The 17,175-nt window shown below is 35.2% G+C and overlaps 1 protein-coding gene and 1 non-coding gene across 2 annotated transcripts; one reads left to right on the top strand and one right to left on the bottom strand.

The window, feature by feature from the left end:
• Window positions 1-433: 433 nt before the first annotated feature.
• On the bottom strand, window positions 434-16,679 carry Jhbp2 (Juvenile hormone binding protein 2). Its single transcript, XM_071599344.1, has 6 exons — window positions 16,484-16,679; window positions 10,734-10,826; window positions 8,879-9,026; window positions 6,820-6,953; window positions 4,889-5,041; window positions 434-1,546 (listed from the first exon to the last, which is right to left on the bottom strand). The coding sequence occupies exons 1-6, from the start codon at window positions 16,563-16,565 to the stop codon at window positions 1,392-1,394; spliced, it is 765 nt and encodes a 254-aa protein (XP_071455445.1). The 5' UTR covers window positions 16,566-16,679; the 3' UTR covers window positions 434-1,391.
• Window positions 12,212-12,285, top strand: TRNAN-GUU (transfer RNA asparagine (anticodon GUU)). Its single transcript has one exon. It is a non-coding gene; the product is annotated as a tRNA-Asn (tRNA).
• Window positions 16,680-17,175: the final 496 nt, after the last annotated feature.

Raw genomic sequence — 17,175 nt, 5'->3', positions numbered from 1 at the left:
ACTCGTTGATTTGTAAATTTTTTAACCTTTTCAAATGACACAGTTCATGTTTTGGCCTTGCTTTTTAAATTTGAATTTGAAGTGCTCACCCACCTGGATTCTCTGAAATTAAATCAATTCCAGGTGCGTAAAAAGGATAGCTTTTATGTATGGCAGTTGAATTATTAACGGTAGTGTTGCAATTTGTTTCCTGGAGGCTAAGAGATCGTCAAGACAACCTTCAAGGACTAAATGAAATGGACCTTGGGAAGTTCTTGGTACTTGGGATGCTAATTATATTTTGATTAATTCTCGAGAGGAGTTCCTTCATTTGTGACGTTTTGGAGGGAGAGAGAGAAAGAGAGTCTCTCGAGTCGTGGATGGCCACTGATGGATGGATGGTCTTCTTTAATCAGTAGAGGAACAGGAAAGAAATAATGATTACGCCTTTTATTTTCATTGTTTCAACTTTAATTTGCTTTCAACAAGATATTCAGCTCACAAAGTCCTTATTTCTTCCGTTAATCACACACGGGCACGCTAGCAAGAAGCTACTATAGATTCAAGTCATTCACACAGCATTAGATATACTATTTGGCTTCACGATAATCACAATAATGTGCCTTTAAAAGGCACATATCCTTTCGAAGAAAGCGAACAGGTTTTTAAAAAAATTAAAAAATAGGATTGTTCCCCGAGAATAAATTTCTCTGAAGTATTAAGCAGCGTTTCACTTCGCTCGTGGTGGATCACATATTTTCATTTCACATCCACTCAGTTAACCATTCGGAACCCACCCACCATTCGAAAATTTTAGGCATTAAAATCATTCGGATATCCCTCATTCTCATATGTCATTTCCAAAACTATTAACCTGTCAATATAACCGAAATTAAGTCGGTTTACTTAAAAGTTTCATCGGATGAAATTTGCATTTGGTGACTAAGGCTTTTAGAACAATTAACATGTTTTTTAGAGGCACGAGGGCCTTTTTCAGCATTCAATTTTCAATACTAATTTTGGCATTCATTTAAACTTTCAAAATCCTGCGGTAAATAGAACAATCGCCCAAATTAAATAATGTAAATTTGTTCTCTCTCTACACGCAATCTGCAAGACATCACTCCATTGAATAATGGAATTAAATGGGTATTATATTTTTAATGTTAATAATGGAACTCGGTTTGGCATCGCAACTAAATTGAGTATTGAATGTATTCTTAGGTTATTTTATTTCATTTTTTTCATGTTAGGGGAAGTTGTCATTGTCATGGATCTAAATCCTATAAAACTAAAGGTAATTTTTGTACTTTTTTATGAAAACCATTTTAAGCGCAGTATTCGCTTAGCAGAGCTTAAACTATTTGCTATTTTTCATGTATTGGAGTTGCTATCTAGAAACTAAGGACCAATTAGTCTGTAAAAAACACTTCAAGGGGGATCTTTGAAAGGACTTTGCTCTCGAGGAAGTTGGTCAGAATAGCTTCAAATTTCTTCTTGAGTGTTGGCTTCATCTCCATCATCAGTTCTTGGGCGTTGGTGTTGATGAAAAGGTTCATGGCGGCCTCTGTAAAAGAGGAATAATTTCCTTTATTAGTTTTTCCATTCATTAAAACAAGTAAGTAAGAATGATTTAGAATTAAGATGAAGACTGAACAAAAATAATACATTGGCCACGAATATTGCAAGTCACCCAAGGTGCGGTGCACGTTTTTGGTTTTGGACACTTCAAACTAAATCACAAATCAAACACGTCTTCGATTATTTCTTTTTCATAGCATTTTTTTCGTCTTGGAAGCTTTGAAGAAACCAGAACATTTTCCTTGAGTTCTAATATGTAAGAGTTGATGCTCTCAATTACATCTAAGGAAGGAATAAAGAGCTCACAGCAGGAATATTGAAAGGATACATAAATAGTGAAAATTCTTGATGATCGATATTTTCTCAAATGTGAACCGATCTTTTAAACGGAGAAAATTTCACCAAGTAAAATTCCGCATTTTCTGAGGTACCTTTATAGTGGATCGCGTAATTATGGCAGGGGTAGACACAATATATACATGTAAATATGTAAATTAAGACGAGCGTCTTATATTCCGGTGGTCCTAAAGTCCGAAGCGCAGATGATGAGAAGTAGAAATCCATTCGTATAGTTCAAGCCATCTATTTCCATTTTATACTAAGGGGAGAATAAGAAATGCTCTACGCTGCACTTTCTCGTATGCTGATATATATTAATCCTCTTGCGAGATGAAACATTAATATCTGCGTTTCTTGCCTTTATTTTTATAAGTTACAAGAAATTAAACATGTGGAAGTTATAACGATGTAACAAGCAATGTTTGATTCTTCTGACTAAAAATCAGGTAAAACCAAACGATACCTGCATAAAATCACCAATACTATAGCTTCCTGTTATAGAAAACTGGAAAGCCAACTCATATTCTTGAAAAAATATTTGAAATCCGTTTCGACCACCCTATTATTTTATTTTGCTAATTATTTTGACCAATAGAATCGGTTATATATGATCCGATAATATCCTAGGTTAAGCCAATGGGTTTAGTTCAAACGCACGCTATTCAATTTAAGAATTAACCCATTGGTAAAATTATATGGACGCATTATTTATGGAAAATATTTTGTACCAAGAAATAATTTCAGTTCCGAATATCTAATTTTAAAGATATTAAAGTTTTAATTTGCCATCATTGAAAACGAGCAAGATGTTGGAAAAATTAGCTACAGAAGTTGAGTCCTGAGTCCTGTGACCTTGTTAATGTTACTAATCATGTCTTACTGAACACAAGCATGCTGAAATCATTTTTGTAAGTTCTTCATTCAGATTCCTGCCACACTAAACTACATTTTTTTACTCTTTAGAAAGAATTAGCAAATCTATTTCACCGCTGATGAGAATTTCAAAGTAAGCAGGGTAGCCTCGTAGAAATTTGCCATTTGCTCTATCTCCATGTCGGACGTGAAACTGCTGTGTTGACTGACACCTCTTTGACGATCCCTCTGGGTGAGACTCGCGCTTCAATGGCTGGCATCGGGTGGCAATGAAACTCTTCGTGTTGTCATTAACCCAATAGCAATCTGAATGGAAAATCACCTTGAACCTCATTCGGAGTCCGCGCTACGCTCTTTATAGGTGCAGTTTTTGGACGTGCTGTCACGTATTAATTGTGCGTGCGTGCGGGCGTTAAAGTACGATTACAAGTTTGCTTGATTTCTTTCTCCCCTCTTGAATATCGTTATTTTTATCATAGGCTGTAAATGCCCTTGTGCTGACATTATTTGCCATCGTTTAAACTGAACTGGGAGGAATCAATACATTTCTAAACTCAAAGATCCCCATCGGGTCCTTCTGCTTCAGAGGAAGCTAGAAATATAATCATGATACGAAAATTGTGCATAAGTTTAAGCTCCTCATTTCCTCTTCACGAAAGAGCCCTATCATAACAACAATGCAATTGCATCAGGCGTATGCTGTGGGATTTCTTATTTTCAATTCCAATAAAAAATGCAGATTAATAACGTAAAATGTATTTATTCTATGCTCATATTCATCATAATATTACTCCTATTATTGTCTAGGGTTCCAGTAGAGAATATTGAGGTTTGCACCGAAGATCTTTAACTTCTCGTCATAAACTATTCTTACAACTTGAAGCAGAGTTGTTTCATTAATTATTCCCCCGGCTTCTCATTAACTACCAGCGTGAGACTCATACATTTTGTGCTTAAAACGTATGGGCGGATAAATTTTGTTTTTTTTAGTCGACCAAACTTTGGTTTACATCAGGCATATACCGAATTTTTGCATTCATTATGATTTTTAACCAATATTGAGCATATTACATTTTTTGTTTAGTTAGAAAAATATAGTGTAGCGCAGGGACTCAAATAATCGAGAATTATCCAGGGTGAAGGGATTATAATAAATGCGAAAACAATGCCTCTTTTGGACTTTTGAATCAAAATATTTAACAACTATTCATCTTACAAGAAGTTTAATGAAATCAGCCCTAATTCCTTTATTTCTCACGCATCGTCTCAATAGAAGGCTCCAATTAAACGACAGTGTGATGCTCTAAAGTATTAATCTTTAGCAATACTATATATAAAGCATTTACACCTGGATGTTTTTTGTTTCTTTGGGAAGCATCACGGCAAGACTCATCGTGATAATAAATTCTATTTTGAGTATGAATAAAGCATAAAAACAACAACAACAAAATAAAATAGGTTATATCTGATTGGGATATACTTTTCAACATATTCGATGCGATAAGAAATGTTAGAATAGAATCAATTTGAAATGTCCAGATCGACTAATTTTTAAAACGCACCCTGACCTGGGACACGTGTATATTACTACTTTCTCTAGGACAATGGTTCAGAAATATATGTATGATCCCTCGTAAATCCACTGAATTATGATACACCTATGGATTCTCAAGCCAGAAAGTTCCCGTACAGTATTATTTTACAAAATTTGTTATGATCATAGATAAGGGATGCACATTGTCGAAAAACTAAACTACTCAAGTTCAATCCAAACAAAAATCTATTGCATGTCTTCCAAATCATGTTAGATAGGGGTGATCAATATAAGTATAGTAGTTCGGTTGAGGGAAAAGTTTTTCATTCCATTTTTGATTAGGTTTGATCTCTCAAGTGCGCTTATAATGACAAAATAGTACACGTAATTATATAAGTATACGACTGATATCGTTATTCTGATTCAAAAGTTCCAGCCAAATAGCTGATCTACTTCAATGTAAAAAATTATTATTTAAAAGATTTTAGGACTGCTGTTCGTTAATAGAACAGGCGTACTTATTCGCTCAGCCTTAATTCGGCTGTGCGTACCATTATGCATACTTGAGCAAAGAGCACTTACCTATGACTTGGTTGCCATTGTGTAGTTTCTCGATTCCCATTCGAATCTTGTCGACCGTGAAGTCCAGCTTCACGGATTTCACCTTGGCATAAGTCTTTCCGTCCGCTCCGACGTATCTGCTGCCAACGAAATCAACCACCACTCGAACGCCATCTGTGGGAGGAAGACAACATTTAAATGTATCCTCGTACTAGTTTTGAGTGATCACTTAAACATTTAACTTGCCTGACTGGGGGCATCTCCCAGAAAAATATATCAATAATTCTTTTCAGTTTGCACTAGAAAACGAACTTCAGCCGGGAAATTTTTGTCTTGAAGCCAAAATATTATGCGACTGAAGCAATAGAATAAAAAATGATACCACCCATGCCACGGATTTTTCAATAATGTGAAATTTACTATTGATTCCAAGACGAGGGCGTATGGAAGCGATGGATTGGTGGCTAACCGGTAAAGATTTTTCCGGTTACTACGTGTTTTCGCCATCGTTAAAATTGGTTCTTCTTTGATCTTTAGAAGTTCTCCTTTACTTAATACTAGACATTTTCATTAGTAACTTCCAAACTAGATCGCACTCTTTTATTCATAACAGTGAACGTGACATTATAAAATAGGTAAAAATATACAATAATATTAAATATTTCAAAAGAATTGAGGGGCAGTATAGAAAAATTCCTCTGACTCTGCGGAACAAAACGATTTGTTCAATTATTTTCATCTTTCAAAATTATTTAATTAGCCGCTGACCACTATGTTTTTTATTACGTACATATCAGTTTTCAATTTACAGATCACATGAATTAAATTATTTTCATCTTTCAAAATTCTTTAATTAGCCGCTGACCACTATGTTTTTATTACGTCCATGTCAGTTTTCAATTTACAGATCACATGAATGTGACGGTTTGTGAGAATTGTTAAATTATCCTGGCCGATATTTTATTGTTACATTCATAGCAACTTAAAAAATGCGTAGTGATGAATTTTTCGAAAAATAGAAATTAACTCCTGAGCGTCTACTGCATCGAAAGAATACCGAAATGGAAAGCGTAGGCTTGATTAAATATTTAGGCGCTACCCTCACTCAAGGCCTCTCCTGGGTGAAACATACATATCCTGTATACAGGGGATATGTGGATAAGCTAACAAAAAATTACGCTTTGTTAAAAGAGTACTTGGTAAATGTGATAAATAGGTCAAATAGAAATGTTATCTGTCGCTTGTTAGGCCTTATTTAGAATATGTTGCAAGTATATGGGATCCTCACGAAATTGGATAAATTTCCGAATTGGATCACGTGCGGCGTAGAGGAGCTAGATTTGTAAAACGTTGTTAAGATAAACTTAGTAGCGTATCCAAGATATTAGAGCAGCTAGGCTGGGAATCACTTACGGAGCGAAGGTTAAATTACAGATTAAGCCTCTTGCATTAATTGAAAGGGGCTCTATTTAGCGATAGTGTTGAAAGTATATTATTAACCACATCGTTCTACGCTAGGAGAGATCATGCTAGTAAAATTAGAGAGGCCATGAGTAGAACAGATAGATTTAAAATGTCACTTATCCTACAAATGATGTAGAATCAGAATAAAGTTGTCGGACTGCACTAGGAGGGAAAGATATTTTTGGTCAAAAGTAGTCGGATTCATTAGCACACCCAATCGGTGGCCTGCAGGGTCGTATTTCCAAGGGCTTTTACTAATCCCGGATCCTCTATTTTTATTCATTTTAAATATGGCGTTTTCCCACGGTGGACGTAGGCTGTGATCAATAAATAGCTACGAAAAGCTACTTTCTTCATTTTAATTTTAAAACTTTCCACTATGCCTTTAGAAACATATAGAAACTACGGCTGAACAAGGTTAGTTAGAATGTCCAAACTTTCACAAGGAGTGGGATTGGTTCAAATTTGATTCAAATAATGTATCTCACCGTAAATGCCCCAGTAATCTCCGCCGCCGGAAGCCTTGACGACCAGGAGAACGCCTGAACTGCGATAATTGGCCTTCGCTCGGATCTTGGGGATCTTCAAAGCCATTTGCATTTCCAGCTTGTCAACATCAGCACTGTATGAAATGATGTAAGGATATAATGAATATACCATTGCGGCAAAAAGCACAATCATATTTTATTGCAGACTTTCTTCTCATTCTAAATAACTCTGGTATCCAGATAATACTTTTATTTGTTCATCGTCATATTTACATTGATTAAACCATTTAAGCGGTGAAAACTGTAATAAGACCAATAATTCAAAGCTTTAAAGGACAATATAGTGTAGATATTTTTACTGGAATACTGGGATGACAGCTGGCTATTATTTGAAAACAAGTGATAAGTTTAAGTAGAGCCAAAATTTCACTCATAATAGAAATTTAATCTTTAAATAATATATTTTCACTTGCTTTTTCTTCAAAAACTTCCAGCTGCTCGTGTTTACACTATCATATGAAAATTACGATATGACGTTTGGAATTGATTAGCGTCGGGACACATATTAATTTCATTCAAATATCTAAAATCTTGAACGGCTTTCCGTCACTGCATCAATCTTTTACATAAAATGAACTACATTTACGGTTACATTTACAAACCATGGTAAGTCAGTGTATGAGAGTAATGTATCAGAAGAATGAAAGTTAGAATGGCTCAATATCTTCCATTGAAGAAAGAACTTATTTCTCTCAGGAGCGGTCAAATAATGATCAAAATATTTCATAATGTAATAACTTGCATAATTTATGTTTTCTTTATGCATAACTCGTACATTCAATTACGGGATTTAATGATTCATTTGTTCTCGTTACTGGAATCAATTCAGTTCAATGTACGTCCATTATGTAGGGTCCGTCCATTTATGAGAATGACAAATTTCAGTATGCATTAGAGGGTTAAAACTTAATAAATTATTGTAATAACACAACATCGCAAGTAAATGTATGTTTTCAAAAAATGTGTAATATAATCATACGAAACATATCAATATATAACATATATTTATATGTTTCGCATAAAAACCATAAACACTGTAATCAACCCGAAGGTCGGTTTAGTAGGTGATGGTAGAGTTCACCCAGTACTAAGCCCTATACGTGGTGTGAAATATATACATATATATATATATATATATATATAATTAATTCTTTCTCTTGTTATCACTACAAATAAGCTGAGAAATTATTGGTTGAGAGGTTATACATAGATATGATTGCTCAAAACAATTCGTAATTATCTTGAAATCCAAGTTATGTATTCTATGTTATGCAACATGGGACGAAAATTAGAAAAAAACATTAAAAATCACTAATGAACCTCGTTAATGGAAAAATTATGTATCCGTCAGCTGAAAAAAAGGTGCATAAAATATGAAACGCAGGAAATTTTTAAGGATTGATTTAATCAACACAGACTGTTAGGGTGGAAGAAATAAAATTTCCTGAAGTGGCATCTTGTATAAATAATACCCTTGTAATAATTAGATTCAAATCACTCTCTCTCTTTCTGATGTTTTTAAATTTACATTAACTACAAAACTGATTTTTTAGTTGTTGATTCACAATGTGTAATCGTTTTGAATGTATTTTGATCCTAAAAAAAGGCTATTTCATGATAAGAGTTCCTTTGGGCCGCTGCACATTCTTAAATCTAACTTCAGTGAAAATATTACGTTAAACTAATTCCTAGACACTGCGGGAAACGCTGGGCCAGTAATTTGTAACAGAGTCATCCGGTAAATAAGCATTACAATCAAACAATTTCAGGATGTAAAAATCATTCGCATTTATCGGGTTTGAATCTCAGTCAAGGCGGATGATGTGTACTCTCTCATATGGTTACATATTAGGTTAGCTTTCCTCATACGCATTTCATTTACAAATACGAAGTGGATAACCCATTAGCTCTGTGACCCAAAGCTCTTTTCATAGAATCGAATTGGATCCAATGGGCATTAGCTACAATACCTCGTGGACCGTCTAGTGTACATGCTCACATCATTTTCACAAGCGTCATGTTGCTCACTCCTCGAGCTTCGATGTCCCTGAAAGACGCCTTGTATCCATCAGGACCCGACCCCAGGGCGATGGACACCTCATCTATTAGCACCGGCTCCACCTCTGTGATTCCGAGTTCGGGGATGCCTGCGTGATTGGAAATGAATTTCACTTTTATTAGCCGTTTTGAATTTTAAGTAAACATCTTAAAACTTACAAGAACATTTTTTGAAACGTGTAATTTTTCATGGGATTAAGTTGCTGGGCGGTCCAGGATTTCCTATTTGCCATCCCGGATCAGGAACCAGTGTCAACTGGATTCTCCAATACATTATCCATCTTAGATAATTGCATTTTTTCACCCCCTTCGAGGAAAGTAACTTAATGTGATTAATGTTAATGTGAAATAGTACGCATTTCATGTGAAATTAAAATATTTTTGTATCTAATGTATTTTTATTATGTAGTTTATCACGCCGGTCATAGCGCTAAGGCATGAAAATTGAGAATTTATTTAATCATCTGAGTGCAAGAGATATTCCTAGAGAGCCCCTTTATACACAGTAAACATTAATTACCACGAGCTCCATTACGATTAAATAATATCATTAAAGGGGTATACATGATAATAATCTCGTTATCAATGAGAAAAAATACAAAAATCATGTTTGTGAAACACAAAACCTCTGACATCATACACATACTATTACAGATTCATTCACATTACTGCCTACATTACCCCACCAACAACTGTAATTTCCCCATGCTGGAACAAGTAAATAAATATAATTCCTTGAGGTTAATCATTGACCAAAATATTAACTTTGGTGAATATATTTTTAATATAAATAACAAATTAAAATTACATCCTTCGTCAAGTTAACTACATCACTAGTATTGTAAGTTTGAATATCATCAAAATAATGTATTTTGCACTGGTTGAGAGTATCTTAAGATATGGCGTAACCGCCTTGGATCCACCTGTTCGGCAAAAATTAATATACTAAAAAATAAAAGCAAAAAATACTAGAGAAAATATCTGAGGCTAGATCAAATAATACAAATATTCTAGATGGAAGAAATATCTTTCAAAAAGTAGAAATTCTGCCACTAGACACACTGTATAGATATGCCATCATAATAGGAAACTATTTTTATGACAAATATAAAATACATGATTTAAGTAAAAAGGAATTGCCCTTAAGGGACAATATTTAGTATATGAAAAAAAATTCGTACGAATAAAGGTAGAAGTAAATTGGAGGTTACTGTACTACTTATATTTAATGTATCACCTAAAGATTTAAGAATATTTCAGTCAGTAAATGCTGTGAAAGGGAGAATAAAAAACTGGCTATTATACAGAATGGATTAGGGTTTGGAGCCAAACGTGACACAATATATGTAGCATTATAATTGCAACACCTTAAGCTATAATTTTTGTTTATGTGGCACTTGCTGTCAAGCTAGAACTGACTGGCTTAGCAGGACCAGGGAGAGGAAACAAAGATACAAAAAAATGATAACAAATTTTAACAGTTGAATAAGGAAGTGCCTGAAATGAAATTGCAAATTGATGCAGATGTGTGAGTTTTCTTATATTGAACTATAATGAACAATGTTGCTAGTAAGAACTTGTTCTCAAGAAAATTTAAAAGAATGTTAGAGCTTTCAAAGTTAAAGATAATTTCACTTTCACTTACTCTATATTTGCTCATTCCTGAGTCGTTTCTGGTAGTGAAATTCATTCAAAACATGTAAAATTTATCTACTCGTGTTCAAACTCTCACATTACTCAAGTAAGTGTACAGACAATTTAATATGATTCCAAAATACATTCTTTAATTTCCTTACCTCCCCTGAAGTGTTCAGCCAAGTGGTTACCGGATCGCGTGAGGCACTCATTTAGTTTTGGGTCACTTTTACTGCACTGAAGAACGTAGTATGCTGCGAAAATTGAAATACTATTAGTTCAATGGATTGGTATTTTTGCTGACACCTAAAAACTTAGCAACACCCTTGGATTACAGTGCATTAGGAACCGTTGTTGGTTCTCGTTCTTGAACACCAAAGATGCACTTTAATCACGTAAGGCATTATCTATTACAATGAGGACATTTTTTATCAATCATCTGTTAAACAATTCAGCATAAAATTAGATACTTTCATTTTTATCAAATGAAATTTTCACTTTCATTGCACAGAGATTTAGAAACCGAGCCTAAACATGCCATCACTAAAATTTTGGATTCATTACTCTTAAAGTATCGAAGAAACTATTTAGCTTAATAATAATCTCCAAAGTTCCTGTCTATTAATAAACAATTTCTTCTTTGAATATTGTAAATCTATTGCAAAATATTTATCCAAATTTCTACCAATTTCATAAAGTGACAGGTCGAAATTCTTCTCAGGTCTGAATGCTGTGTTTCCGTGTATTACCCTAGGCTTGAGTTAACACTATAATATTAATGAGGTAATTAGTAATGATCCACTTCGAGCATCTGCTATGCATAACGTCAAGTTTAATCAAAACTGCAATAGAGAACATTTTTACTTCGCCGTTCGGCAAGTGAATGATTTTGAATGAGTGAGAAAATTATCTACTTCAAGTCATTTAGCAAGATCATGTATCGTGGTAGCAATTATTGCAATGGAATGGTGGCATATACATATAAATATAAATAAATAAATAAGCTTGTGCCAGAAAGTGATTTTTTTACAGAGAAGGTGTATGACTGCCAAAATCAGTGCATTATTCATAATACAGGGAATCCAGTTACACCTTTCACTGAGAAAGATCTGATCTGTATCAACGCGGTGAAGGACGAACTGGTTTGGGTGAACGGATACCTATGACATCAAATTATTATTGACATGAAATTTCGGTGAAGGCCAGTGCTCTGAATCTTTATAATCATTTGGGTCAACATTTGGAAACGCGAGAAAAAACTCGCGCTCAAAACTGCATGCGCCTCTCTCTTCCACTGGGCCCGTGGCCGGCGTAGCTTGAGAACTGGGAATGACATCGCGAGCCTTAGTAATGAGCCCGGTGACCACAAGGGTCCAAGGGAAATTTCTTCTGCGGGTATCTTACGTGAGAAAATTTTCTAACTGAAATTCTATGAGGTAGCCCGTTGGGGCGTTGTCGAAATACAAACCTAAGGATAAGAAATATCGATTAGTGTGATTATTATGAACCAGCAGAAAGTTAAATCTCGTCAGTAATTTGTATCGAAAAATTTAATTTAAAATTGTGTATTTCTTACTTGCTAAAATAACTATTACAAATAACAGATATATTTATATATATATTTACTGATATCCTCAACGCCTCCGTGGCGCAATCGGCTAGCGCGTTCGACTGTTAACCGAAAGGTTGGTGGTTCGAGCCCACCCGGGGGCGTAGACTTTTTTACTGCCGGCCGCAGTGGCGACGGGGTAACGTCCTCGTCTGCCATCCCGGACGAAGGGTCTATGGTCAATGGATCAGTTGGTCGTGGGTTCCATTTCCACCTCAATAGGTTTTCCTCCAAAGAGGGTTTGGGTGTTTGTGAATGTGTCCATTGTCATTGTTAATATTTCAATGTGAAAGGTGACAGCCAAAAAGTTGTATTCTCGGATTAATACTACATAAATAAAAAATAATGGAATAAAGTGACCAAAAATCGTTGGAGATATTTAAACAGATTAATATTTACATATGCATATATATATATATATATATATATATATATATATATATATATATATATATTACATTCTTGTTTCAGAGGTTCAGTATCCAACAGACTATGGTTAAATAAATTGATACTGCAGTAATTAAAATGTATACCCCCCCCATTTTATGAATTTAAAAAAATCGAAACCCTTAGTGAAAGTGGAAAAAATATAGTTTTCTTGGGGCTCAACAAAGCCATCCTTCTATTTTTACTTGTGTGTTCACGAGAAAGTTATATATTTTATGGATCGGAATACTTCTTATTTCGTTTAAAGCAGGCTATCATAATCATCAAATAAGGTGGGATTTTCGGATTTGAAATACTTTTTTGAACTCTTAGAATGATTGTAAAAAATGTGTATACGTACTATTAGTTTGAGGTCAATTATCTTCTGGTATTAGATATGATATCCAAACATTTTATGCTTGGGAAAATAACATTTCTCTAGCCGAATTGGGTCGTGAACGCTAGGCTGACTTCATCTTAGTGACTCACAACCGGGATGGGAAGACCTAAATCTAATTTACTCGTTTATTTGATTCTGGAAAATGTTAATTTTATCATTTACCAGAGTTACATGATTTATGCATTACATTCGTATTGGATTAGCTTACGGTCAAAAGAAATTTATGCGATCGAATAGGTTACCTTTTTCTATCAACAATTTGTTTGTCATATGGACGCAAAGGCGTGATAAGGTTGCTAGGACATAATGACTTCCTGTAACTTCTCATTGAGTCATCCCACATTCATCCGTCAGCCGACCGAATGCCATGCTTGGGGTTTAAAGCCAGAGGAAGCGCCCGATGGAGCGGAGCCATTGTGTGGAGGTACAGTTAAGTTAGCTGTACGCCCGCTCGCCGTGACTGCAGGTGAATTTCCCCAATGCCCCGTTGGTCGAAGTGGACGCCCCCGATATTCTTCCTAGAATTTGTTAGGGAGTTGCTGCCCTCCAATTCAACCTGAATTCCTTAAAGCGTGTTTGAACTTGGGGCTGGGGAACATTCTTTAAATATCCCTAATTGATATCTAAGTAAGAAAACAAAACGGAGCAATGATATCAGAGGGCTTGCCTGACTATTTACAATCCTTTTATTATGATACAATTTAATTTGTCGCTGGCTCTGTGAATGTAGTGGTAAACTACATTATATTCTGGAATGTTGTGCATTACTATCTGCACATAAATATTATTCCCATGAGGCTTACCTGTTCACACTTCCGTTAAATAATAGCTTTACTTAAAATACATGAACACTAGCCACTGTTACCAACCCAAAGGCCAATTTGCTTTTTTAGGGTAGAGCTCACTTAGCAGTTAGCCCAAAGGTGTGTAAAATTCACACATCAGGAAAGGGGGGAAGTTCCTTTCTCTGTTCCGCCTATGGTTTCGCAGGAAGTTATGTTACCCGAAAAATCACACAGGTCAGATAAATTTTAGGGTGACCAGAGTCCAATATCCGGAATTGAACCTGAGCTCTCCGGACATTTTTACATTTTGACATACGTTTAGCGCTCAACCAACTGGGTTATCTCTCCAGTCTCTTTTAAAAATATATTTATATATTTGAATACATGAAATTGACTAAAAAAGACAAACATTTCACCTTTTATTTCAATAATTAGTTTTTCCTTATTCGTAATTGATTTATAAATTTTTTGAACGTAAGTCTTTCGTATAATTAACAGGCGTATTTCTAACCAAAATTTAGTGCATTAAATGATTCTAAGCCGTAGATCGTTTGCATAGATTTTACTTACCATTCACAATGTGTTCACAGTCATTTTCGTTTAATACATTGTTAAATGTCAAATTAAAGCATTAAGAGGTCACCTAGAATAAAATTATACCTAACATACATTTGGAGTTGAATCAATGGAAAATGAAAATTAAATAAAAAGCACGATAATCGGTTTACATTGCGATTGGAATCAGTAGATATTTTTACATAAGAATAACTAGGTGCATAATTTTTGGGTGAAACGTGATCACATTAAAAGGCGTCTTAGGATGTTATTATATCACAAATTATTTTATTAATGAGCTTATGGTTTGAAAGTAGCTTAATGTTCATTTAAAATAATGCTATCATAATATACAGTGGCGGAATAAAAAATACATTTGGTTCAATCACTTCATTAATTATTACCAAATTTCCAGTAGTAGACGTATATAGATGAGATCGATCGCAAAACAATGTAACGTAAAAAACACATTTTTCTCTCCTCGCATGTATTTTGTATTCGGCTAAGAAAATGTAATAATGAAACGGTTTTCAAGTTCACTAAAAGGTCTTTTGTAAGATATGAGGTTAAGTAAGGTTAGTGCCTCAGAGTCTCTTAGGGGAAGGTTAGTTGATTCAAAAGTCATTGAGTTTTTTTATATTTATTGAAACTAAAAATAACTCTAAGTATAAATTAGGCATTCAGCCATTATAGTATATTGACGTTTAATTGATGCAAGAGGTAGCCTATTCACTTTGTGAAGCATCGTTTTATAGGGTGCTTGTAAACAGTTAAATTTTAGCTACACTGAAACAAAATAGTTATTTCCTAAATATGTAACCACCTTATTAATATTAACCGCCTTATCAATATTAACCACCTTAGTAGAAAATATATTAAATAAAATATATCAACCACCTTAGTTAATCATATAAAGCATAACGGGGTTAAAAATTCGATATATCTTAGCGTAACAGCTCCTTTGCCCTTCACTCAAGGTCAAGTCTTTGGCCGCGCTACGGTATCCGTAAATCAAAACCAGATGGTGTTAACCTTACGAATCCAAGTGAAAGTCATCTCAGTAGGATTCAAGACGATGGCATGAGTCTAGAAGACATGGTGATAATATTTTCCATTTTTTTCTGTTTTTTTTTGACAAATAGTCACCGCCAACTCTAATTGGTGCACATTGATGAAGGTAAAACGCATTAAGTTGATCATACCCAATCATTAAAGATGCGTATTAAATAAACTATGAAATTTAGCAAAAGGCTCACCACTTGAGTATTTGAGCGCACTAAGTTTTAGGTTAACGCACTAAGGTTAGGAAAAATTCTTGAATAGGCAAATGGGATTATTACAATATTACATTGCTTACCAGTCTTAGATTATATTTAACTACCCTATATGAAACACTTAATTGATAAAATATAGGTACGCTATTTAGGGAATGTAAATTGAAATAAAACTTAACAAAATATATTTTCCTGCCAACAACAACATATATTGAATCAATATTTTTGGCGTTAGTTACTCAACATTTCCTAAATTTTATGTAACCCAAAGGAAGAGACATAATCCAATTTGGAACTAGCAACAGGATACGTATTGCCCAAAGTTTATTTCTGCCGCTACAGAACTAAATTATTATTTTAAAACTATACCAAACAATTTTACCCCGCCCTTTCTTTCCCCAATTTATTGTCTTTCTATGGAATTTCGAAATCCCTACAAAATTTGGTTTATAACTAGGTATAAGCCCAAAATAATGGAGATAATCGTATAGAATTAATTACTGAATATATATGTGAACTAAACATATGTTAAACAACAGGGATTAATTTTTGGCAGATATCTATAGTTCTTAATTTCTCTAAGATCGTAAATATTGCTTACCTGAATTTTTAACTTCAACGAAGAGTAAAATATTCAACCATTAAAGTCTCCATGATCAAATAATTATAATTGAAGCGTTGAGGTCTCCATAAAAAATGTAATTCGGCACGGGAACTTACCTACAGGTATCACGTATGGTAGACCAAAAGAACGCCTTTTTCTCCCCCCCTCAAATTGTTCTGCTTTCTTACAACAGTTTTAAACTACGCTAAACTTTTTGTGTAAATTTGGAGCAGCGTATTGACCGCTTGGTTAACTTACGTGGCGTGTCACTCTGCACTAGGCACGTTCCAATGATTGCGACCAAAAGGGCGATGATGGTCAGACGGTTACACTCGCACATCTTCGCGGCTCCACCTCTCAGTCTTCAGCGGGAATGTCCAATTAAGAGCGTCGGATTCCTTTGACTACCTTTTCCCCTCGCACTGGGTACGTCTTCCTCCTTTAACAGTCCGTCTTCAAGTCGGGCAGACGAGGAGGTACGCCGGGGACATAGTTATGAAGGAGTCCTCTCACCCCCTCCCACTTTTCTTCCCCTTCCTCCTTCTCCTTCCTGCCTCATTCCGCCGTATCCCGTGTCAAACCTAACCCCAACCAATCCTACCACAGTCTCTACCCCCCTCCTCCTCTCAACACCCCGCCGACCCAAACGGCGCCCCCTTTCCCACGTCCCTCCCTCGATTGCCCTTCCCACGACTGCCGGCTCCTTCCGTGGAAGGGTGGTGGAGGAGTGGAAGGAACAAAACGAGTGAAGATGGGAAAAGTACGCCACGCCCCTCAATGCCATTCTTGCTTTATTTCTTTTCCCAAGAATTACTACGCCAGGTTATTTCCTCTTGAAATAAGGAAGCATAAGATGTTGACCTTGAAATCTGTGAGTTCTTTGGGTGCTTTAAAACAGCATGAATTTACGTGTACTATTGCAACTTTTACAACACGGTGGCAACCTTAAA

Source organism: Hetaerina americana, unplaced genomic scaffold (genome assembly GCF_022747635.1).
Source record: "Hetaerina americana unplaced genomic scaffold, ioHetAmer1.1.p SCAF_11, whole genome shotgun sequence".
In the NCBI taxonomy this organism is placed as follows: Eukaryota; Metazoa; Arthropoda; class Insecta; order Odonata; family Calopterygidae; genus Hetaerina; species Hetaerina americana.
Note: the sequence above shows the minus strand (reverse complement) of the source record. Positions and strands in the feature narration are given on the sequence as shown.